At 40.1% G+C, this 24,102-nt stretch overlaps 1 protein-coding gene and 1 long non-coding RNA gene across 3 annotated transcripts in view; both read right to left on the bottom strand.

The window, feature by feature from the left end:
- Positions 1-24,102, bottom strand: part of LOC311093378 (E3 ubiquitin-protein ligase TRIM39-like) — a 60,754-nt gene that overhangs the window by 4,928 nt on the left and 31,724 nt on the right. Inside the window, exons 1-2 of one of the 2 annotated variants that reach the window (XM_084130726.1) lie at positions 1,629-1,804; positions 814-892 (exon numbers count right to left, since the gene is read on the bottom strand). In XM_084130726.1, the coding sequence (XP_083986852.1) occupies positions 814-880 (67 nt within the window). In that variant the 5' untranslated portion in view covers positions 881-892; positions 1,629-1,804. Of the gene's footprint in view, positions 1-813; positions 893-1,628 lie in introns of those variants that run through there. The other variant, XM_084130728.1, reaches the window with a different exon arrangement.
- On the bottom strand, positions 20,056-21,891 carry LOC311093384. Its single transcript, XR_014608409.1, has 4 exons — positions 21,822-21,891; positions 21,497-21,552; positions 21,171-21,251; positions 20,056-20,318 (listed from the first exon to the last, which is right to left on the bottom strand). It is a non-coding gene; the product is annotated as an uncharacterized lncRNA (long non-coding RNA).

Here is a 24,102-nt window from a genome sequence, read left to right as displayed (position 1 = left end):
CAGCTGGCCAAAATAAAGCCATATCTTCTAAGGCAACATTTTGAGACAGTAATCCACGCCTTTGTTACCACTAGGCTAGATTACTGTAATGCACTGTATTTGGGGGTTAGTGGGTCTTCTGTAGCCCGTCTCCAGATGGTACAAAACGTTGCAGCGCGTCTTTTAACTGGAACACATAAACACGAGCACATTTCGCCCATGTTAGCCTCACTTCACTGGCTGCCCATACATTTTAGGATCCAATTTAAAATTATTTTATTTGCTTTTAAATCTCTAAACGGTCTTGGCCCACCCTACATTTGGGAGCTGCTACACCCTTACACCCCCACTCGTTCTCTCAGGTCAGCTGATCAACTGCTCCTGAATGTGCCCAAAACAACACGTAAGCTCAGACGGACCGTGCTTTTGCTGTGCAGCTCCTAAACTGAGGAATGATCGGCCTCTGCCCATTAGACAAGCCTCTTCACTCTCTGTTTTTAAATCGCTTCTTAAACCTTTTCTCCTTGGCCTTTGACACCTGACGTTGATATTTTGTTTATTTTATTTTTTACTGTTTTTCTGGTATGTTTATTTGTTCATATGTTTGTTGTCTCTTGATTTGTTTTATCTGTATTACATGCTTTACATAAAGTATGTATTTTATGTTTTTTGTTTATTTTTTCTGTCCACTTCGGTTGTTTTAAAGTAATTTATGAATAAAGTTTGATGTGATTTGATTTGATTCCTGAACTGTACATTTTAAATATAAATATCACCATATGAGAATAAAGTCATTCATGAGCTAATTAATTTTTTTCTGGGTTATTGACTTACATGGACGTGTATCCTCATTACTCTGTCTCCTGGTTTTTCTTGTTCTTGTTGGTGAAGATTCTGCCATTATTCTTTCCCTCTTGGACATTAAAAAACATATTGTGTTTTACAATATAAATTATGACCAATAGACTGAAAAGACAGATCTAATCCCATTTGCTCCTTGAAATATGTATTTGTTTTACACACTGTATTTGGTCACTCGGGTTTAAATAAAATCTCACCTCAAAAGTCAGATTTGGGGTTACTTCATATTATCTCATGACCACTTAATAAATATTTATATTGAAGTGTTAAAATGTTATTGATAGTGAGCGAAACAATCACTCCTCATACAGTGAATGACTCAATCTCACTGAACAATCTGAACTGGTCTGTTTAGATCACAAACAGCAAGTGCAAAGTAGTCAGATACTTACAAATATATCTCCACAAAATAAACAGCCATATTGTGTGACCAAGTGTAGATTGTATGACTAAGTGTAATTTTAATCTTGTTTATTATAAAAATGATTTTCATCTGCAGTTTAGCAGGTTTGTGTTCAGTGAATCTGCAGGTCATTTACTTCCTGTTTCTTTAGTCTTTCTGTCGTGTGACAAAATGACAGAAACACCAAACTTTGCTTTCAAATTACACACTTTTAATACAATTCTGATACCATTTCAGTGCAGTAAACAACTAAAGTAGTTGAGTATTATATATGCTTAAACCTGGTTCTTTTCAACGTATTCCAGTTCGACTTAAACCTACTAAATCAGATCACTTCCATTAGAAACCTGTTCAGCACAATCTCTCTTATATTTCTATCTCTTACCTGTGAGGATCAGATGTGTCCACAAGACTCTTTGAACGGATCAATAAATATTCTGTAGTTTAAAGAGGTTGATCGTTTCAGGAGTCCATATTGTTGTTGATCGAGTTAGTTTCACTTTCTCTGAATCTCTCTCTGAACTACAGTGATGTCAGAGCTCCTCCTGTATTCACACATTTACATTTGTCCCTGTATTCAGTGAATCATGACTGATATTTCTATCAGATTAATCTCTGCGTCTTTGTCAGGATGATTCCTCTATTCTTCTATTGGGGGAAAATAGTTTGACTAGTTTATGTTGTTCATAAACAAAGTCTTCTTTACAGACAAAGCCAATAACACTCAAACATATCTAACATCTTCCTATAATATGTTTAAAATATTTAAAAAATAAATTCTTCTATGACTATGTATTATGTTAATGCCTTTCTTAAAATTGAGTCAATATTGTTTGTTCTGTATTTTATCTAAATGAACTGGAGTGCATTACCAGACAATATAAGCAAGAGTTCCGGCTGTCGTACTCGCTGACTCTGTGCTTGCACTGCACTGCAATATACAAGGACTGTCCACCTATGGGTGATGGCCGAAGGGGAGTCCTGCGTGGACTTTATTCCGATAAGGAGGTTGAGGGCTGTTGCTCGATTGATTGTTTTTTCAATGATGGAGGGGAATTTCAAGCTGAGTAGATTTTATTGTGTGTGTGTTGATGTACAGATATGTATGTGATTATCTGTATGTGTACATATTTCTTTTACACAATTATCATTTTTGTTTTGAAATAAAAGTTATCACTGTTATGAGTTTGGTTTTTTGAGTTGGCTTTCATAATATGGGATACAGAGATTGACAATGTACTGTAGGCTATGTAGTTGGTTTAACTTCAAACTACTTTATTGGGATAAATATTTTATAATAGACTATATCATTTACAAAAATAAACAATTATTAACTATTATAGAGGAATGATTAAAATAATAAATATATAAGGTGTCATTAATGTTTACAGTAATTTTGTCATTTACACAGTGAAGTGCAACAAAATGTGAAAATAAACTTTAAATAAAATACCACACAGATATTACGCAACATATACTCTGAAATTCCTTATAAGTTCTCTTACGAGAGGTCTCTCGTACTGCGTTTGTAAAAACGCAATGGGGAAAAACTCTTTTCCACGAAATACTGAAGCCAAAAAATTATCCTATAATTTTGCATTGTTGTAAGGCGCGTTGCAGCAGCACACAGCCAAAGGCGAGACGGCTCGCTCGCTCATTGGCTGCTCTGCAGCAACTGCATTAGCCTATCGAGCGAGGTCTGAGGTGACGTCAGACCAATGAGGGCGCTTCACGCCAAAACGGTGTGGCCTAGCCTCATAAAAGGAGCTCGAAAAGGCTGATTCACTGATTTTTCAACTCTTCAGCGAAGCTCTTGCATCGCTGGATCACGGAAGAAGCCGCGCCGTCTGAGAAAGCACTTCAGCGGGACGAGCCACTCAGAAGCTGCTGGCCCACGCCGCCTTCGACTGCCGTTCCAGCTGCGCTATCCGGCGCATATATCCTTTAAGCCTTCTTACTGTTCTTTGTGTGTGTGTGTGTGTGTGTGTGTGTGTGTTCGCCCTGCGACACGCACTACTAAAAGAGCTAGCGTCTTTTTAAAGATGCCTTCATGCGGCTCGTGCCGAGCCCCACTCAGCGAGGGAGACCGCCATGTCATCTGCGTCTCCTGCCTGGGTGAAGATCATGCAGCGCTCGCGCTCTCCGACGGCGGCTGCCCTCACTGCGAGATATTGCCTATGGTGACTCTTAGGACTCGCCTGGCATTTTTCTCCGAGCCTGCACCTCCCGCTACACTGCCGCGCCGTAAAAAGCGTCGCTCTCAGCGGGCCCCTGAGTCTTCTCCAGCCCGACCAAGCTCGCCGGTTCGCCCGCCTGCTTCTCCGGCTTCGCCCGAATCACTTCCCGATGCACAGCGGCCGCGGTCTGCCGCCGCTTCATTCGAGGAAGATGATGCTAAAGCCGCGTCGGGGGAGTTCCGGGAGCCGCGTCCGGAACTCCCTTCTCATACCCGGCTGGATGGTTGCTTCCTTCCTGGTGAGCGCTCTTCGCCTGAGTCCAAGCCCGCTCCATTTCTTCCTGAGCTTCATGAAGAAGTTGCGAAAGCTTGGGGCACTCCCCTCTCAGCACGAACCCATTCGTCTGTGTCACCAGCATTCTCCACTCTGGACGATGCTAAAAACAGAGGCTACCACTCACTTCCGCCGGTGGAACAGGCGATAGCAACCCATCTTTGCCCGCCCTCTGCTGGACGGCGGACGAAACCGGTATTGCCATCCAAAGCCTGCCGCACAACGTCAACACTGCTCGCGCGAATTTTCTCCGCCCCTGGGCAGGCTGCGTCTGCACTACATACGATGGCCACGCTGCAGATATTTCAGGGTGATCTCCTCCGTAAGTTGGACGAGATGGGACCTGACGCTATCTGCCTCACGGACCTGCGTAGCGCTTCGGACCTCACCCTTCGCGCTACTAAGTCTGCTGCATAGGCCATTGGACGGTGCATGGCTTCCACTACTATAGCTGAGAGACATCTTTGGCTGACGCTCTCGGAGATGTCTGAGTCTGAGCGCACCGCGTTCCTCGACGCCCCGCTATCTTCTGCCGGCCTCTTTGGATCCTCTGTCAACGAGTTTGTGGAGAGATTCGCCGAGGCTCAAAAAGCGTCTCAAGCCTTCAAGCACTTCCTCCCGAAGCGCTCCGGCTCTGCGTCGGGTCGTGCTAAACCGACCGCTCGGAGCTCTCAGCCACAGCGACCGCCTCCCGCTGCTTCATCGCAACGACGGCAGGATCGCAGCTCGAGACCCCGCTCTCGCTCGACCAAAAGGTCACGGTGAAACCGGAAGCCCCGAAGACATCCTAGCATGCCTAGGAAAGCGCCGGTGTTTGAGTCCCGCTGCGGCCGTACTCTCACCAAAGCGCACCGCTGTTTCAGTTCCAGGAACTGCGACTGTCTCAGCATATTCTGCAATGCGCAAGCCCGTACAGCTGCCCGCTTGCCTGCACACAAAAGCCGTTTTTACGGCTACCCAGATAAATCCTGTAAAGAGTGTATTTTCTGGTGTCCCGGCCACGGCCGATGGTGCTATAAATGTTGAGCCGATGCCCACTTCACAGTGCCCATCCCTACACATTTTCGGATTGGGTGCTAGACATTATAAAGAGAGGCTACTCGCTACAGTTCTATCGACGTCCCCGCCGCTTTACAGCGCGCGTCGAGACGAAAGTAAATTCAGAAGTAGCACACCTACTTCGTACCGAGATATCAGAACTGATGAGCAAAGGGGCTATAGAGCCTTTATCTCAGGCTCAGAGCGAAGGGGGGCTGTACAGCAGATACTTCCTGGTTCCCAAAAAAGACGGGGGTTTCAGACCCATACTGGATCTAAGACAGCTAAACAAAGCATTGACGAAACGCAGTTTCAAAATGCTCACAACCAGAAAAATCCTAGCGCATATTCGCCGAGGGGACTGGTTTATGTCAATAGATCTGAAGGACGCGTATTTTCAAATACAGATAGCGTCACGTCACAGGCGTTTTTTGAGATTCGCCTTCGAGGGACAGGCATACCAGTACACAGTCCTGCCGTTCGGCTTGTCCCTAGCACCCCGTACATTTACGAGGTGCATGGACGCAGCGCTCGCGCCCCTCAGGCTTCGAGGCATGCGAGTGCTGAATTATTTGGACGACTGGCATATTCTGGCTCAATCGCGATCAGAGCTCGTGGAGCACAGGACCATTTTACTCGATCACCTCGAGAATCTTGGTCTCAGAGTCAATTGGGCGAAGAGCTGTCTGAACCCCAGTCAAACGATATCGTTTCTGGGTACAGTTCTGGACTCGCGGTCTATGATAGCGTGGCTGTCTTCACAGCGCGTGCTGAGCATTCAGCGCGCAGCTAGGCCCTTTTCGCTGCAGCGCGATCGTCCCGCTCAAGGGTTTTCAAAGGATGCTCGGCCTTATGGCCTCAGCATCATCAGTTCTTCAGCTGGGTCTGCTCCGTATGCGCCCCCTGCAGTTCTGGTTGAAAGCGCGAGTACCGCGCAGAGCGTGGACGTCCGGTCAGCTTCGTCTCAGGGTCAATCAGAGCTGCATCGCAGCTCTGGAACCTTGGAAAGCGAGCGACTGGTACCAATCAGGTGTAAGCCTGGGGATTTCCACGAGAGTGAAAGTGGTGTCAACGGACGCCTCCACCTCGGGATGGGGAGCGCTGCTCGAGGGCAGACCGTTCTTCGGCCAGTGGTCAGAACGGGAGAAGCTCCTACATATCAACTGCCTGGAAATGCTGGCAGTGGACAACGCGCTGGCGCGTTTTCGTCCCCTAATAGAGGGCCACCACGTCTTAGTCCGATCGGACAATATGTCTGTGGTGTCCTACATAAATCGCCAGGGCGGTCTCAGGTCCCGAAACTTATACAGGTTGGCGGAACGCCTCCTGTTATGGGCCCAGCGCAACCTGCACTCGTTAAGAGCAGTGCATGTGCCCGGGCTACACAACCTGGGACCAGACAGACTGTCCAGGAACAACATTCCGACGGGCGAATGGTCTCTACACCCGCAAACAGTCCAGCTGTTGTGGAAGAGATTTGGCAGAGCGGAAGTGGACCTGTTCGCGTCTCACGAAAATGCTCACTGCCCCGTGTTCTTTTCCAAGAGCGAAAGCGCGCTGTCCCTCACGTGGCCGCGCTGTCCGCTCTACGCTTTTCCCCCCGTCTCTCTCCTGTCTCAGGTGATAGAACGGATCAGGGAAACAAAATGTTCAGTACTGCTTGTAGCACCGTTCTGGAGGAACCAACCATGGTTCCCAGTTCTGATGCAGTTAGCAGATACTGCCCCTTGGCCAGTGCCATTGAGGAGGGACCTCCTCTCTCAGGCCAGGGGTTCGATTTGACATCCTCACCCGGAGTTGTGGTCCCTCCACGTGTGGGCGCTCAACGGGTACCCGCTGACCTCTCAGTGGGAGTGCTAAATACTATCACTCAGGCTAGGGCTCCGTCTACCAGACGGCTCTATGCCTCGAAGTGGTCGGTGTTCTCCAGCTGGTGCACAGCTCGGGGTTTTTCACCCTTCGACTGTGGGGTGACGGAGGTTCTCTCCTTCCTACAGGAGCTGTTGGATAAGGGCAGAGCCCCTTCCACGCTCAAAGTCTATGTGGCGGCTATCGCGGCGTTCTCTAAGACAACGCTCGGTCAGTCATTGGGAAGAAACGATTTAGTCATCCGCTTCCTCAGGGGAGCTAGGAGGCTTAATCCTCCCAGACCTCCCTCAGTCCCTATGTGGGACCTCTCTACTGTTTTGGAAGCCATGAAAGGTGATCCTTTCGAGCCTATCCAAACAATTAGCCTCAAGCATCTGTCTTTCAAGACAGTGTTTTTGCTGGCTCTCGCTTCAGTGAAGCGCGTGGGTGACCTGCACGCGCTCTCGGTGAGCGCGGCGTGCTTAGAGTTCGGGCCAAGTGACTCCAGAGTCATACTCAAACCTAGGCACGGTTACGTCCCAAAATCCCTCAACACGCCGTTTCAGGCTCAGGTCATTTCCCTGTCTGCCCTGCTGGTGTCGGGCGAGGAAGGGGACGCAAGCTCTCTTTGCCCAGTTAGAGCGCTAAGAGCTTGTGTGTCTCGCTCGTCTGTTTTCATACAGACTGAGCAGCTATTTGTCTCGTTCAGTGGACGTTCCAAGGGAGCGGCTGTTTCGAAACAGACTCTATCCAGATGGATAGTTGATGCCATAGCACTGGCATACACCGCCAAGGGCTCACAGTGCCCATTGGGTGTTAGACCGCACTCCACGAGAGGCGTCGCCTCTTCGTGGGCTTGGTCTAGTGGGATTTCCTTACAGGACATATGTATGGCGGCAGGCTGGGCCTCGCCGTCTACATTTAATGATGTTTTATTAACAAAGTTCGGGAGGAGCACGTTCAAATAATCAAGCAATCAATCAATCAATCAATCAACTCATCAAACAATTACCATGTCTACCCTATCAGCGTGAGAGGAAGCATATATATATTCACTCTGTCTACTCACCTAACTTCCTTGACAGTTTCAGCATCCCTCCACCACCCCGACTCCTCACTCTTGGCTTGTTCTTTCACAGCCAGGAATACAGGGGGAGTACTCTGGGTTCGGGCCAAATACCGAGCCCGGAGCCCTCTCCTCGGACAGCACGCCAAATATGCATTTATTCTATCTGACTTATTTGTAAGTGTGAACTCGTGAATAAGGTTTTATAACCTTGAGGTTCCCGCCTTGCAGGCTAAGCTATTGTCGGTTTGAGCGAATCAGTTCTCTCTGATCCGGAAACGCTGAGATCGAAAGCGCTGCGCGCTGCCGACTGTTATACTGAATGGGCAGTATTGCGTAAGACCCACATTTCCGCATTAGTTCAGGCTCTCCGCCTTGTTTATGTGATGTCATATATTGCGTCTGTGACGCTGCTATATATGGATAGAGGGATTCCACATCCTCTCTCCCGGGCTCTCTGTGAGTCCCTATGGTGATTGTGCACTCTGTATCCTGGACTTCGCTTCCAGTTTTAGTAGTGTTGATCCCTGCATGCACGGCGTCTTACAATGGGTCCCCATTGCGTTTTTACAAACGCAGTACGAGAGACCTCTCGTAAGAGAACGTACTCGGTTACTAACATAACCTCGGTTCTCTCTAGAAGAGGGAACGAGTACTGCGTTCCCTGCCGTGCATGTGATTCACTCTGGTTCGCTTCGGCGTTGAAAAATCAGTGAATCAGCCTTTTTGAGCTCCTTTTATAAGGCTAGGCCACACCCGTTTCGGCGGGAAGTGGCACGGAGGGCGCGAAGTGCCCTCATTGGTCTGACGTCACCTCAGACCTCGCTCGATAGGCTAATGCAGTTGCTGCAGAGCAGCCAATGAGCGAGCGAGCCGTCTCGCCTTTGGCTGTGTGCTGCTGCAACGCGCCTTACAACAATGCAAAATTATAGGATAATTTTTTGGCTTCAGTATTTCGTGGAAAAGAGTTTTTCCCCATTGCGTTTTTACAAACGCAGTACTCGTTCCCTCTTCTAGAGAGAACCGAGGTTACGTTAGTAACCGAGTACGTTTTCCTTAGATCAGGCATAGTTAAAACTATGGATGTGCGCTGTAGGGGAGAGCGGGCACAAAGTAACACTTTTGACTTTCTCAGTTTGTGTAAATCTACTTAGGGTTCAGAGTATTTATTTTTCCCACATTCATTTCACACATCTAGTACAATTATATGGTTTTGTTTTAATAATACAGTATATACTTTTTTCTTGATATACCCCGAAAGAATGGAAGTGAAATGTGACAACTTGCCCCATAGGTGGGGTACATTGTAACATGGCCATATGACAGATTAAAATGCTATCTGATCTAATCAAACAAATATACATTTGAATATTTTCTCAATAAAATACAATTATTTACTTTTTCATATAAAATAATGGCATTTTTTAACAATTAAAAATAAACAAATTTTTTGAGTTAGACTACGAACACAGGAAAACACAGCTATACAACATTGTTCAAAACATATTTATAATTAGTAATTTCTGAACACTGACTCTCAGTCTTTATTCATCTTATTCTCATGTTTTCTCAATGTTGGTAATAATATCTATCTAGTGTGTTATCAAAAGCTGTGATGAAGTTATGAAACTGTCATGAGGTTTTGTGCTAGAACAGAGTTTGCTGGCTATACAGTAAATGTTTTCACTGTGCATTATGACTGTATACTGTAGTTGACCTTTACAGATGAAGGGTGAGTTACAGTAATGTGGCAATCTCTACCATGGTAATCAGTTTACAGTATCACATAATGTACTATATCTTATGCCACCTGTCTCCCTTCTTCTGATGCATCTCTGATCAATCTGATGTTATACAGTCATTGCCTGTTTCCTCTCCTTTACTCTATCCTGCTTTGTTCCAAATTGCAAATCTATTTGTATTAAATATACTCATTACAAAAAACTTTCTGGATTTTGACATTTTCAACACACATGACTTACAGTAGTATGATTTATAATATGTTTTCCTCATGTTTTCCTGCAGTATATGTCCCCACAAGGACAAGGATTTCAGATATTGCCATCTTTGTAGAGACATTTTGTCCCCATAATGTAGAGTTTACCAGGACACACACACACACACACACACACACACTTTTAACATAGTGGTTATAATCTAAAAAGAATTCATTACATTTGGTTATCTGTATCAGAGATTGCAAACAAAGTTCAAACTATATCTATAGAATCTGTATCTATAGAAATCTATAGGAAATGATTAATTGATTAATCATTAAGTTCAGTTGGATTAAATAATAGACAAATGTATTAAACTGAACAAGAAGAGATGCAAATCAAAAGTTTGATAAATGAATCATTTATAAAGATGAAACAGTTATTTTGTGTTGTGAAAAGGATACTTTGTGATTTTGAGTATTGAACTACACAATTGGAAACATGATGAAATGTTTGAAAAAAGTGCACTTTTGATGATCTGTTGTAATATTAGCACTAAGAGTTTTGAAAATGTACACCTTACTTGTGAAAATACCAAAGCGAATAAAACAAAACTGTAAAACATGCATCTCTTAACATTATTTATGCAATTACAATTATAACTGCCTTCCTTTTATTTGGTAATAATCGTGTCTTTGTTCTGATTGAATTTGTTGACTAAATTTAAGAATCTGACATAAGAGGACACCCTGTCCAGACTAATGGTACTATGCAATAATTATACAATTTTTATGAGCTATTTTTTCCATTAGAATTTTTTTTTTTTAGTTTTATTATTATTATTATTATTATTATTATTTTCAATAAATGCAACATTTCTCATTAAAATAGAGTGCAGGCCTTTAAAATCCATTTTTTGAAGTGAGAAAAGCGCTATCCAGTGGCGTTACGAAATAAAAACTGTAACTGTAATGTCGTGTAACCGCCTGTAGGCTGTACTGTAGCTCTAGCTAAATACATAGAGAGGCTTTTTGATTCGCATTGTTTGTTTGTTTTTTAGACATGATTTCTCCATTTTATTAGTTTTTATTTTATTTAGATATATATTTAGACATTCTAAAAGACTACTTTTTGTCAAGGTTTAGATATTTTTGTTAGATAAGTATCAGGTTTTGCATTATGATTATAATCAAACAATAACATTTGGTTAGAAAGGGAACGCAATGCAAGCATTTTTGTTACTCAGTATTTGATCATTAAAAAATCAAACAAAATAAGGGATGGATAGTGATAATTCAAAACACTTTATACAGACATTTTGCAATTAATTGGTATTTTGTTCAGTTTAATTCTGGTAATAAAACTTCAGAAGGGAACAGCAATTATGATCTAACAGCAAAAACATAAAGGCATTTTTAGAGTTGTTTTGTCTGAGTGACACACAAAAGTAAAGACTCATAACTCCATAACTATAACAAGGAGAGTCAAAAGGTAGCTATCGTTTGATAGAACACTTTTCAATTTTTTTGGAAAATATAAATTGCATTACATTTGGACATTCTCCTGCTGAGAAACTGCTGATAAAAGACAAAAATACATATATACAATTTTTATTCTGATTTTGCATATCTTTCTTGTTTGACATGCAATAACTCAGGAAGAAAATAAGGTTGGAGGAAAATTATTTTTTGGTGAAGTCTCTCTACATGTGAGCTGCATCTGGATAACATTTTGTGGTGATCACTGTTACGTCCAGAGCCGTAAGGTTTTGTTTGTGTGTGCCCAAGCTGTGCTGTTTCTCTCTCTTCATAGGAGAAATGGTTTCCACCTGATGCAAATAATCAATGCCCTGCTGTGATTGATGCTGGGAGGGGAAGGACAGAATTTAAACTGCAACCATCATCAGAGCCGTGTTGGTAAAACTTTTCATAAATGTGCTAAGCGAGCAGCTGGAAATTCCAGTGTAGATATTGAGGTTAATTATAGCAAAGCAGAAATTAAGAGTATGGTTAAAAACATTGTTAAGGGTAAATGGCAAACATTATGTGACAATGGGCAGACTGGAAGACAGTTTTATAATATCTAGAGTAAAGTGGGAAAGGGCAGAAATATGAACAGAAGGAAGGAGGAGGAGGATGTGTTGTCAAGAATGAGGTGTGGACGCACAAGATTAAATAAGACTTTGGTAATAATGAAGAAGCATGCTGATGGCAATTGTGAATTCTGTGATAGTCCAGAGTCTGTAGAGCATGTTATACTACAATGTCCTAAATATCAGGAAGAAAGACAAAGATTAAGTTCACAATTGCAAAGAAAACAGTTAAGATTAAACTTAGAAGACATCCTACAAAGAAGCTCAGGTGAAATATGTTTTAAATATATATTTAGTTTCCTGAGAAATACAGGACTAATTAAAAGAATATATGTGATTTATTTATTATTATTATTATATATATTTTTTTTTATTATAATTGGAAAGGTTAGACTCCAGTACCACACCCCAGTCCAGCAGGTGGCGGTAATGTACAATTCAAATTAGTTGCCAACCGCCATAAAATTGAAAGAAAAAGAAGAAGAAGAAGAAGAAGAAGAAGAAGAAGAAGAAGAAGAGCCGTGTTGGTGGTGGCTTGACCAAGGGGGTAATCTATCAGCCGGAAACTGAAGCTTCCCGGGCGCCGCCATTGATTAGCGGACCATCACCTACTGTTAGCATTCCATTGACTCCCATTCATTTTGGCGTCACTTTGACAGCGAATAACTTTACATCTGAGGCGTTTAAAGACTCCATTTGTCCATTATTTATTTCTAAAGAAACACGAAAATTTATAAAAGGCTCCATTACCTTGTATCTTACGTTATGGCCCCGTAGAAGCAGTTTTTGTAAAAATAGGCTAACGATTGCGTCATAACCACGCGACTCTCTGTCGCACAGTAGAGAGATTACCGTATGGACAGGAGGAGAAGCTCACAGGCAATCGGGGGGACGTGGAGGCAAAATGACAAAGTAATTAATCAGAATACTTAGCAAAAGTTTCTCCTGCTCCTAGCTCATAGACAGCTCCTACTCACACTCTCCGTCTCTGCAAGATTCGGAAGGGAATGATTCAGATTTCTCTTGGCACAGCTACTAGAAGACAGACGGGTTGCTCACGTCACATGTACGTCGTCAAGCTCAGTTTGAGTCTGCGCAGTACGCTCAGCCATCAGGAAGTGAGTGCTTCTAATTGACTTCACTTTTCTCCATTGAATACAATGGGGTCGCTGTGTCCATTTCTTTTACTGTCTATGGTTGGTGGTGGCTTGACTGTGTGCAGCAGCAGCAGCTTTGAGGTCTCATCTTCAACCCCAGACCTGACCTGATGTTCTGCTGAAGCCAGTAGTTGATAGTGTATCTCTACCTCATGTTGTGTTCTACTTATTGAAGTAGTTTTCTCTCATTAGTCTCTTTTTGATCACACTATGATTGAGACTTGAAATGCAGAAGTGAGTTAACTTTAATGATTATTTATTGTATGGTTAATTAATCTGTTTTTCTCTTAGTTTATTTGAAATTTGCTCATTAATCATTTATTTCTTTATTTATGGGGTTATTTATTTTGTACATTTATAAATATACCATTTATTTTGATATATATACCGTAAAACTTCAAATAATAGCCGAGTCCCAAATAGACGCCTGTCTCTTTTACACGCCTGGTGTGGCTACAGGTTTGGATAAATAAAGGCCGGTCTCTAATAGAGGCCCGGTCTGTTTTTTAGTTTCGGGTTGTATTTAATCTTCTAAAACCCGTCAGATCGTCTGTTTAAGCCAGTTCTATGGAGCAGATTGCGCACGCAAGAGAGCCCTGCGCATCTGGGCGGGAGCTGTTAGCGCAAGCAAGGCAGGCAGAGTTAGCGGAGGCCGGAGAGAGGGAAGTGGAGGAGAGCGACGAGGAGGAGGAATTCGCCAATGAACTTGTAGTTGAGGATCGCGCACACCGTACGAGAAGCGCAGTGCCGCGTTGCGTCTATGACAACTCGAGGTATCGCACACCAGACGCGCACTTTGTCAGTTTATGGCCAGCAATATAGTTATGTTTAAGGAAATTATGGAATTAAGATCATGTCTTTACTATGTTATGATTGTACTGTACAATTAAATAGAATCGTTGCTTAGTCTGCGGTCTGAATTCACTTTACCTGAGAGCGATCGTTAACTGAATGAATTGAGAATATCACCTGGAAATCCGATATCAGCAATTTTCATTCAAGCAGCTGATTTCTGTAAATGAATGTAAAACTGAATGTATTGCAGCACTGGGTGAAGTCAGTATATACATTAACGACAATTTGAGGCAATGTACACTCATAGAGAATAATGTGTTCGAATTTTAAAGACGTGGCGCTGCGCTTCTCGTCTGGTGTGCGACCCCCAGACATACGGAAATATAGTAGGCTAATTCTGACATTAACTGATTTGTTAAACACAAACACAGATATGATAACCTCCTACTGTCATGCTCATCTCAACACTAAATTGATTTATTACATGGAACATGTGTTTCCATGCATTTTGTTGAGATGTCTTTTCTTGTGTAGCCTATTATATACATGGTTGATTATTCATGTTGCTTATGTATTCTAAAAAATGTTTTGTGTATTCATTGATATTAATCTATTACCAGGTTTTTTTCCAGAGTGCATGGAAGTGAATGTATTAAAATGGATCTAAAATATGTAATAAACAATTCTTATTTTGTATTTGGTTCAGTTTGTTTATTATAATAGAAGTTAATGGTAACCATAGAAACAACATGAAATTAATTTAAAAAAAAATTTTTTTAATTTGGTTCCTGGAGGCACCCAAAAGCGGTTCCACACAGTGCCTTATATAAGAGTTCCTCAGGAAACATGTGTGGTTCCTCAGAGAACCGCCCCTTTTTAAAAGGTGCTTAGAGCAGTGGTTCCCAAACCTGTCCTGAAGGACCCCCAACACTGCACATTTTCTTTGTCTCCCTAATCAAACACACCTGATTCAACTCATCAGCTCATTAACCCATGTGATAATGAGCTGATGAGTTGAATCAGGTGTGTTTGATTAGGGAGACAAAGAAAACGTGCAGTGTTGGGGGTCCTTCAGGACAGGTTTGGGAACCACTGGCTTAGAGGATCTACAGATGGTTCTGCCGGTGTGGCAAAGTGAAGAACCCCAAAAGGTTCCTCCTGGCACCTTTTATTTTTACAGTGTGGGATTGGGATTCTGCATTCCGGATGAGGGTGGGGAGATCGTTCCACCAGCATGGAACCGTGAATGATAATGTTCTGGAGAGTGATGTTGTGGCTCTCTGTGATGGAACCATGAGCCGTCGCTCATTGACCGATCGTACACTGTAAAAATAAAAGGTGCCTGGAGGAACCTTTTGGGGTTCTTCACTTTGCCACACCGGCGGAACCGTCAGTAGATCCTCTAGGCACCCTTTAAAAAGGGGTGGTTCTCTGAAGAACCACACAAGTTTCCTGATGAACTCTTATATTAGGCACTGTGTGGAACCACTTTGGGTGCCTCCAGGAATCAAATTTCATTTTTTTTTTAAATATTTAATTTCATGTTGTTTGACTTCTATTATAATAAACAAATTGAACCAAATACAAAATAAGAATTGTTTATTACATATTTGATATTCATTTTTATACATACACTTCCATGCACATGGGAAAAAAGCTAACTATAGATTAATATCAATGAATACACAAAAAAATAGTATAATACATAAGCAACATGAATAATCAACCTTGTACTGTATATACAACAGGATACAAGAAAAGACATTTAAACAAAATGCATGGAAACACATATGTTCCACGAAATAAATCAATGTAAAAAAATTACATTTTGATTAATTAAAAATGTCCATCTTTACTTAACTTTAAAACATTTGTGTTTCAGTCCGATGGTAAGTCTGACATCACTGTTTCCAAGTCCAAAAGCTCTATCATATGCCAAAAACAAACAGTGCTAATATGCACTCACTGTGCTGTAATATTCCTGAAAATTATGATCGTAACCTTTATCTCTATACCGAAATCTTAGAAAGATTCAAATAGCCTACACACGAAAACATTGTCACAACGTCCGTCTTGCCGCGTATTCACATAAACACATCGGTTATGTCCGTGCTGCTGTCAACAGTAGGCCTATAAGTTCTTCCCTGTGGTATTGAAAATTGACACATTTATTTATTTATTTATTTATTTATTGCTCAAGTCATACATAAATGTTTCATTCATTCATTCATTCATGCATTCGTAACATGCATGAACGAAGAAAAAAAAAGGAACAGGAAGAAGAAAATCTTATGGTACCTGTCATTTATTTGTGCACATCAAAAATTAAATAAAAAAACCCCCAGCACATTTCAAGGTATAGTATCAAAGTAGTATCTCTACTATTGAGTAAAGTAGAGAAGGCCCTATAAACAAGGTTGTAAGTTTTGTTTGTTCAAAACTGTAACATTCGTTTGTTCGTTGTGTCAAGTTGTAGTTTGTTTGAAATAGCAAACCAGTTCACCCGAAGGAAAACTCGATGAAGTGCTATTAGAGGACATCCTGTCATAGCTTTTTGGTACATAATGGCTACCGTAGATGCAACACACATTTGAAAATGCGAGGCGCTAGAGAGCACTATTCATTTGATTGCAAAATACAATTTCACCACTAGATGGGAGAAAATCCCACTTACTGTCCCTTTAACTATCCCGACATTAACCCTTGTTTTTGTAATCTCCGGTCACGTTTCCTTTTACGGTCTATTTTGGACTTTTTCGGCGACGAGGACTCCTTATCCTGTGACTCAGCATATGTATGAATGAACGGTGTATAAATAACCGTGCAGTGCAGCCTTTTAAACTTGCCGCGCTAGTGACAAGCGCCTCTCACTGCTCTGCTCCTCCGCTTCTGCTGGCTTCAGTCACGTGACACTGGTTCTGAACGAAAACACGTTGTGGAAACGCGTTGGCCTAGTACTTTTTGTCCCTCTCTGCTATTATAGTTTTTCAAGATGGCGGAACTACATGGAAGCCTCCGTGGACCTACCTGTCCCATGTATATAAAGATAATAAATTCTTCGTTTACGAGGATTAGTTTGATCATTGGCATAGGTATTTGTACAACATTGAGGGCATATTTATGAATAAAAATATTGATTTTAGATAATACCTAAAAAGCTACACATTGTCCCTAACGTATTTGAGAGAATGAGGGCACATGTAGTAAGTAAAGTTAGGCTAAACAAAAACAGACCAAACTATATTAACCTGCTTTTGTTATTGTACAGAATATGTTGAATTGAATTACTAAATCAATCTAAGACAATAAGTCAATAATTTCCATTTGTTCATTAGATCAACGTAGTAACTTAGTTAGCATCGCGGCTAAAACCTTCATACCAGATACTGTGCAATAAACGAGTGGTAAACACTGTAAAAACGTAGTAATGTATAATAAATTTAATTTATATATATGTGTGTTTGCATATGAGTAGACTCTGTATTTATATTTATTTGCGAGTTTACAAACCTTGTAACGGAGAGCCGAACAAACGGCGGAAGCTTTGATGAGAGGAGCCGTTACTTTCAAACCCGATGACGTCAGTGGATACGCGCGAGCAGCGCGAGCATCACTGAAGCGACGACAGCAGAGGAATAGCAGCAGTTTCGTGACAGAATAAAACTTTTCTCCTCCTGGTTCTTCTTCTTCATATTATTAATATTATTATTATTTAGTGTTGTTGTTTAAGGTTTAAATTACTTAATAAAATAGCCTAGGCCTATACTAAATAAATGTAAGCTACCCAAGTGAAAAAGACGTAGGCTACTGTTAAATGTATTAAAATGCATTAAAGTATATTTGTATTGTAGTAGGTCTACTAAAAACACACTCAAGTACATTTTTAATACATTTAATAGTACGTCTTTTTCACCTGGGTATGTATACTGAATCAAACTTAAGTAGCCTATAATGATAATAATAATAATAATAGGATAATAATAATCTTATTCTGGCCTCACTGAACCATTGGGTTCCTCCAGATGCTGGCTTTAACATAAGAGATCTTCCAGGAACCACTTAAATGTTAAAAGATCTTCCAATGACCCTTTTATCGCATTCAAGTTCTTCTATTTTCCCCCAAAGCACTTCGAGGTCTCATGTCGGGAGACATCTTTTAAAGTAGGGGAGAGTGTAATGGGTAGAGAAAACGACCGCATATATTAGTTTAATTAATAAAAAAAACCTTCTTCTAATAACATTCCCATGTATTTCACTTCATGCCGGTAGATGGCGCTGTTGCACTGCTTCACCGTAGTGGGTTGCCGTGGAGACGGTAGCGCTCAGAAATAAACATCCAGCGCTTGAGAAAAACATAATTTCTGTATCTCCACTTCTTTCCAACCCACAGGTATATTTTAAACCTTTCCAAACTCTGTCAAAAGTTATCGAAAGAGTATATCACCAGTACGGTTGTTTAGGTGATGTATGTTGTCATGTTCCGTGTAGAAAGGTTATTATGCTGTGTTTATACTAACGTTATACTGGCTTGCCGCTTTAGCTAGTGAGCTAGTTGAACTGTCACCGTTAGTGAAGGTTCCGTTCTCTCGTCTTTTTACTGACTGTAAACAGTTGTGTCAAGTGAACATCGGTATGTTTAAAGTGTAAGGTGTAATGTCTACATATCTGAATGTGCTAAAGCAATTGTTTCAAGATATAATATAATATAATATATAGTGTCATTTGTTGATGTATATTTGATATATTATACAGTAAGACTGGTATCTATTTCACAATATTAAACCACATTACCAGTGCATAAGATTATCCATACACTATATTTTTAAATATATTCATCCAACATCTTTGGGCGTACTTTGAGCAGATTCAAGATCTTGCCAGCTGTGAACTTTGTCCACTAGTCATGTAATGTTCATAGCATTACAGTCATCTGTTATTTAACCTTCTCCAGGTGTAGGTTTTAAATTATAAAACATAGTTCAGGTTAGGGATGCACCGAAATTTTGTCAAGTTAGCGTTTTTGCTCTTAAAAACAGACGCCCATAATAGTATCAAACTGCAGAGCCACAGCACTATTGAATGGGAAAGATAGCTGGGTCTCGAGCAAAAAAAGCTGCTCAATAGTTACCCAATGATATGATGAAATGTAAAAGTACAAAGATATTATAAGAAAACATTACTATTACATTAACATATCGCACTGAAGTAGGCTGCTTTAAAATTAACATTTATTTAAATTAAAAGAAATTCTTCTTTTGGCAAAATTACATTTCCTTAATAACCTAAACAGAGGCTTTACTCCCTTAGAACTTAAATTATCAATGTTTCATTGCATCACTGTTGGAAAATCTTTTTACCTTTATAAAGGGTATTTTTTCCTGAATTTTATTAAATGTAGGCCTATGCTCCATCTTTCATTTCAAAATATTCAATTATCAATACATTCAATTAGAATAAGACACTACGCTGTTAACAATCAAAACGTTGGGAAACACAGTAAGACATTTATATTATAAACTTCTTAGATACCTTTAGAGTTGCTCTATCTTGTTCAGGTTTCATCTGATTATTCTTAGTTATCATCTGAAAAAAGGAAAGAGCAAATAAAAAATATAAAAGACAAATAAATACTAATTTTAGTATTACCAATTTCAACAGAGGTTGCTATTTTTACCAACTTCTTCAATGATTATATTTAATTTAATATAATATATTATATTTAATCTAACAAGCACAAATAGTTTTCGATATTGTTATTAGCCACAATTAGCTGTGAATTATGGGTTATCAGTATCGATCCTAATATTCCATTATGTGTGTCCCGGTAAAACTAGTGTCCTCATAGACCAGGATTCTGTCAAACTAACACAACACACTGAGATTCTCTAGTCAAGTTAAACATCAGGACTATGTACTTATGATGTCCTCATAAAACGGTGTCCTCATAAAACAGGTGCAAGACACACATCCTGACACACTGATAAACACGCATGTTATGTGATGCATTAAAGCCATGAACATACCTATCTGTGGTAGTGATATTGCAGTATAGGCCTCTGTAAAGTCAGGCTATGTAAAGACTATGCCATGTTATTTTACAGTTGATTACTCAATTTCTGCACCTAAATTAGACTTGCGTGGAATATTTTTATTTTACATCTTTGTTACATTTTTTTTTTACCTATGCTTGCAATTTATTATTTTCCGTGCAGAAACCCCTAAAAAAGCACACCAATCATTCTAGAATGATTAATTATTTCCCAAATACAGCTATTTAAGTAATTTGGTGAAATAGTTTTTCATATTGCATTATATATTGCAGAAAAAATTAAATATTGCAACATCAGTTTTTTGCAATATCGTGCAGGTCTATTTCCATGGGTAATTTTTAACCTTTAATATTACCTTTTAATAATAAAACAAGTAAAATCATCACTTTAAATAACACAATGTATCTGCTTTATTAAACAGTATCACCTAAACATGGAAACACTGAACTCACTTTATAATGATTGCTGAATCTGCCCTGGAGCTCATCTTTGTCTTTCTCCTGAAGTGTAAAATGTATGTCCTCCTCCAGATCTTGATCTTCTCCTTCACTGACTCACTTCAGGCATTATCTCATGTGTCTGCTGTCATAGAAAAAGGCCCTCAATAATCCTGACCATTGCATTTCTTTTGACATATTATTCAACAAGCTTAAACTTAAAGGTATAGTGGAGGATTTTTTTCTTCCGGATGGATCATCTATACTATTGGTCCTCCTAATTGTCAATCATTCTGGTGATATGTTTACGTAAGGCCGTCGTACGTGCTCGTCCCTTAGTTTTCGCTTTCTGCGCATGTGCACTTTCAGGTGTTTATGTGTGGTGACTGGTGAGCTACGGTTAACGCCATTCATTGAAGCTCGCCGTTTCACCGGGTCGTTTGAAAATATCTGAGGGTCGCAAGAGAAAAAGTTTGTACGAAGTGTAAGAGAAGAAGAGAAAGGCCTCAGAAGAGAGAAACAAGACCAGAGTGTTTTTGGGAGATTGTTTCACACGATGGCGTGCACTGAAAACACAGGTTGGGCTTTCCACTGATGCCTCAGTCGCAAGGTTTCTACTCGACAGGTAAAGTTTGGCATGCTATTTGGAGAAAAAGTGCAAATCTTCTTTTGGAAAGTAATGTTGTATGAGCGATGCCGACAGCAACTTGTAAACAGAGCGTACACAGGGAGAACCTCGCACATGTTTAATAGCCGTTCCCTCTCGGGAGCAGAGTGTTGCACATGTGCATTTTTTCAAAAAGTGGAGAGGGCGGTTCTTATCTAAAATTTGGAAAGATCCTCCACTATACCTTTAAGACATAAACTGTGTTTAAGTGAATACAAGTATGAGTATTGTTTCAGTACCCATGCCTACATATGGGTGTGTTCATATGGATGAAAGCCTGTTGTGTTCGGTCTCTTGATTTGTGATAGTGGCAGCTATTGTGAAACTCACCTTCTTCATCTACTGAGTGTGAACGGCATCAAGGTCTTGTCCTGAAGAATACAGGGCCAAACGCTAGGGATTGTATCTCATCTGATAACAAGAGCATAGCCATAAGTTTAAGAACTCTAATGATATCTTTACCCCCTGATATTGCATTGAGGATATCAATTCAAACATTTTAAAGGCTAAGAGTATGAGCTATGAGTATACTCATACTTATAAGCTGGCCAGATATCTGTGAAAAATAACTTGCGTGCCTGAACCACATTTAGCATTTAAAAGTAAAAAGAATTTCAGTATTTATCAGTTAAAAAAAATGCATACAAAATAAATACCCCTGAGTTGGACAGTATGGTGTCTGTCTCATTGGCCAACATAATTCAAACCAGACCTAGAGAAATAAAATAAAATATACCAATAACCATGATATCCTGTTATCATAATAGTTAAATTAATTATTATAACTACGACCATTATAACATTATATTTGTCGCCTATTATTTAGCTGATTATTTAGCTTACATGCTTCTCAAGGACAATCTCACTGAAAAAAACTGGGGTTGATGATTTTAAAATGTGAGACTTCTTTCAAAAGCATACATCTTACAGACCCCAAACCTTTGAACAGTAGTGCACTATGTTTGAGGTGGTTTTGCTTACTAGTCATATGGTTGCCGGGGAGATTCTCTTGGACGGGGGGGGGGGTGCAGCAGGCCTTCAGCATGATGATCTAGAACATAACATGCAATTTGTCACAGAGCCAACAATGTTACATAGGATTTACAATACAACATTTACAAGGTAGAGCAGAACTTATATATATATATATAATTCTTAAGATAATGTAGTGTGAAATAAATGCATATGAAATTAGTATCATGATTAATCAATAGAGGTTTTTTTTTCTGTTGCTCCTGAAATCACCTTTTTTTTATCACTATTTGTAAGTGACGTCACTGATTAACAGTACAGTGCATTCTTTTAGGTTAAATAAATTAGCTTACTTCCAATCACCCATTGACAAATTACCAGCAAAACAAAACTATCAAAAACTGTTATGTACACAAAGATGTGGTTAAAACCCCAAACTTTCATAAACAAGAGCTCCAGTCTATAATGTTAGTTAGCCTTAGCTTAACGTAACGTTAAGTGAAAATGGTTGAGATGCTAACGGACTTTTTTGAAGACACAAAGCCATTTCTATAAAGTAAATATTCAACGGAAGCTTGTCAATTACACGCAATAAATGTGTCAGGGACGTTTGTATGTATTATTTGTGTGAATTTGTTAACTAAACTCACCTGAAAGCAGTGAAAACAACAGCGAGAGACGGGAGTTCTGCTGTTTGTCAGTTGATGATGATGACGTTTCCTCGTTTCCATCTGCTCTCGCGCAGCGCGCTCGCTCCAGTGTTTGAATCAAATGCGACTCGAATGTTCACGCGCACGCGGATTAAAACACTTCAAAGTCACGCAGCATTTAAATAAACGTCTAGAATTAAAACATATAACATCATTTAAAATACCATTAATATTAAATCATGAATTTTAAACTCATTGTGTAGTTCTATGACCCATTCATGTGCAAGAAGTAGCCTATTAAAAGTTTTTTATTTTATTTTTAAAAAATTCAATTTACATTTAATGATACCTTGCGTTACAATACTAATAACTGCGTTATATAACTAAATGGCAAAAAAGAAAGAAAATCTGGGATCCAATTAACTAGTGTATTATAATCAACTTCATCTATATTAACTTAAATCAAATCAAATCAAGTATATTTGTATAGCGCTTTTTACAATACAGATTGTATCAAAGCAGCTTCACAGTATTAAAATAAAATAATACAACAAAGTTTGTTTCTAGTGGAATTTATTGATTGATAGAATAAAATTAAATATCCCCAACATATCCCCAACTGAGCAAGCCAAAGGCAACAGTGGCAAGGAACCGAAAAACTCCATCAAGTGACCTAATGGTGTCCTAAAACTCCATCAGGTGACCCAATGGAGAAAAAAAAAAAACCTTGGGAGAACCCAGGCTCAGTCGGGGGCCAGTTCTCCTCTGGCATTTATGAACTAGAGGCCGGATTGTAGTTTGAAACTGTGAGATTAACAATATTATATGAATGCCTGGCTGAAAAGATGCGTCTTTAATCTAGTTTTAAACTGGGAGAGTGAGTCCGAGTAACGAACAGTATCAGGAAGGCTATTCCAGAGTTTTGGAGCCAAATGTGAAAATGCTCTCCCTCCTTTGGTTGATCTGGATATCCTAGGTATGACCAAAAGCCTCGAATTTATTGATCTTAAAGAGCGCGATGGATTATAGGGTGATAGAAGATCCGTTAAATAGACTGGAGCTAAGCCGTTTAGGGCTTTATAAGTCAGTAGCAATACCTTATAATTAATACGGAACTTTATAGGTAGCCAATGTAGTGATGATAAAATCGGTGTTATATGATCATATTTTCTTGATCTAGTAAGAACTCTAGCGGCTGCATTTTGGACTAACTGTAGCTTGTTTATTGAGGATGCAGGACAACCGGCTAATAAAGCATTACAGTAATCTAGTCTCGAGGTCATGAATGCATGAACTAACTTTTCTGCATCAGAAACTGATAGCATATTACGTAGCTTAGCAATGTTTCTAAGGTGGAAAAAGGCAGTTTTTGTAACATACGAAATATGATTTTCAAAAGACAGGTTACAATCGAGTATAACACCCAGGTCTTTTACTGTAGAGGATAAAGTAACAGGACATCCTACGATGTCAAAGTTGTATTGTGAGAGGTTCTGTGGGCGGTTTTTTGAACCGATAAGTATTACCTCTGTCTTGTCTGGATTTAATAAAAGAAAATTACGCGTCATCCAATCTTTTATATCTTTAACACACTCAGTCAAATTGGATAAATTAGCGTTTTCATCCGGCCGTGATGAAAT

The sequence above is a fragment of the Abramis brama genome (assembly GCF_963993115.1).
Source record: "Abramis brama genome assembly, chromosome: 12".
NCBI classification, from domain to species: Eukaryota; Metazoa; Chordata; class Actinopteri; order Cypriniformes; family Leuciscidae; genus Abramis; species Abramis brama.
The sequence above is the reverse complement of the archived record's forward strand: the minus strand, read 5'-3'. Positions and strand labels throughout refer to the sequence as shown.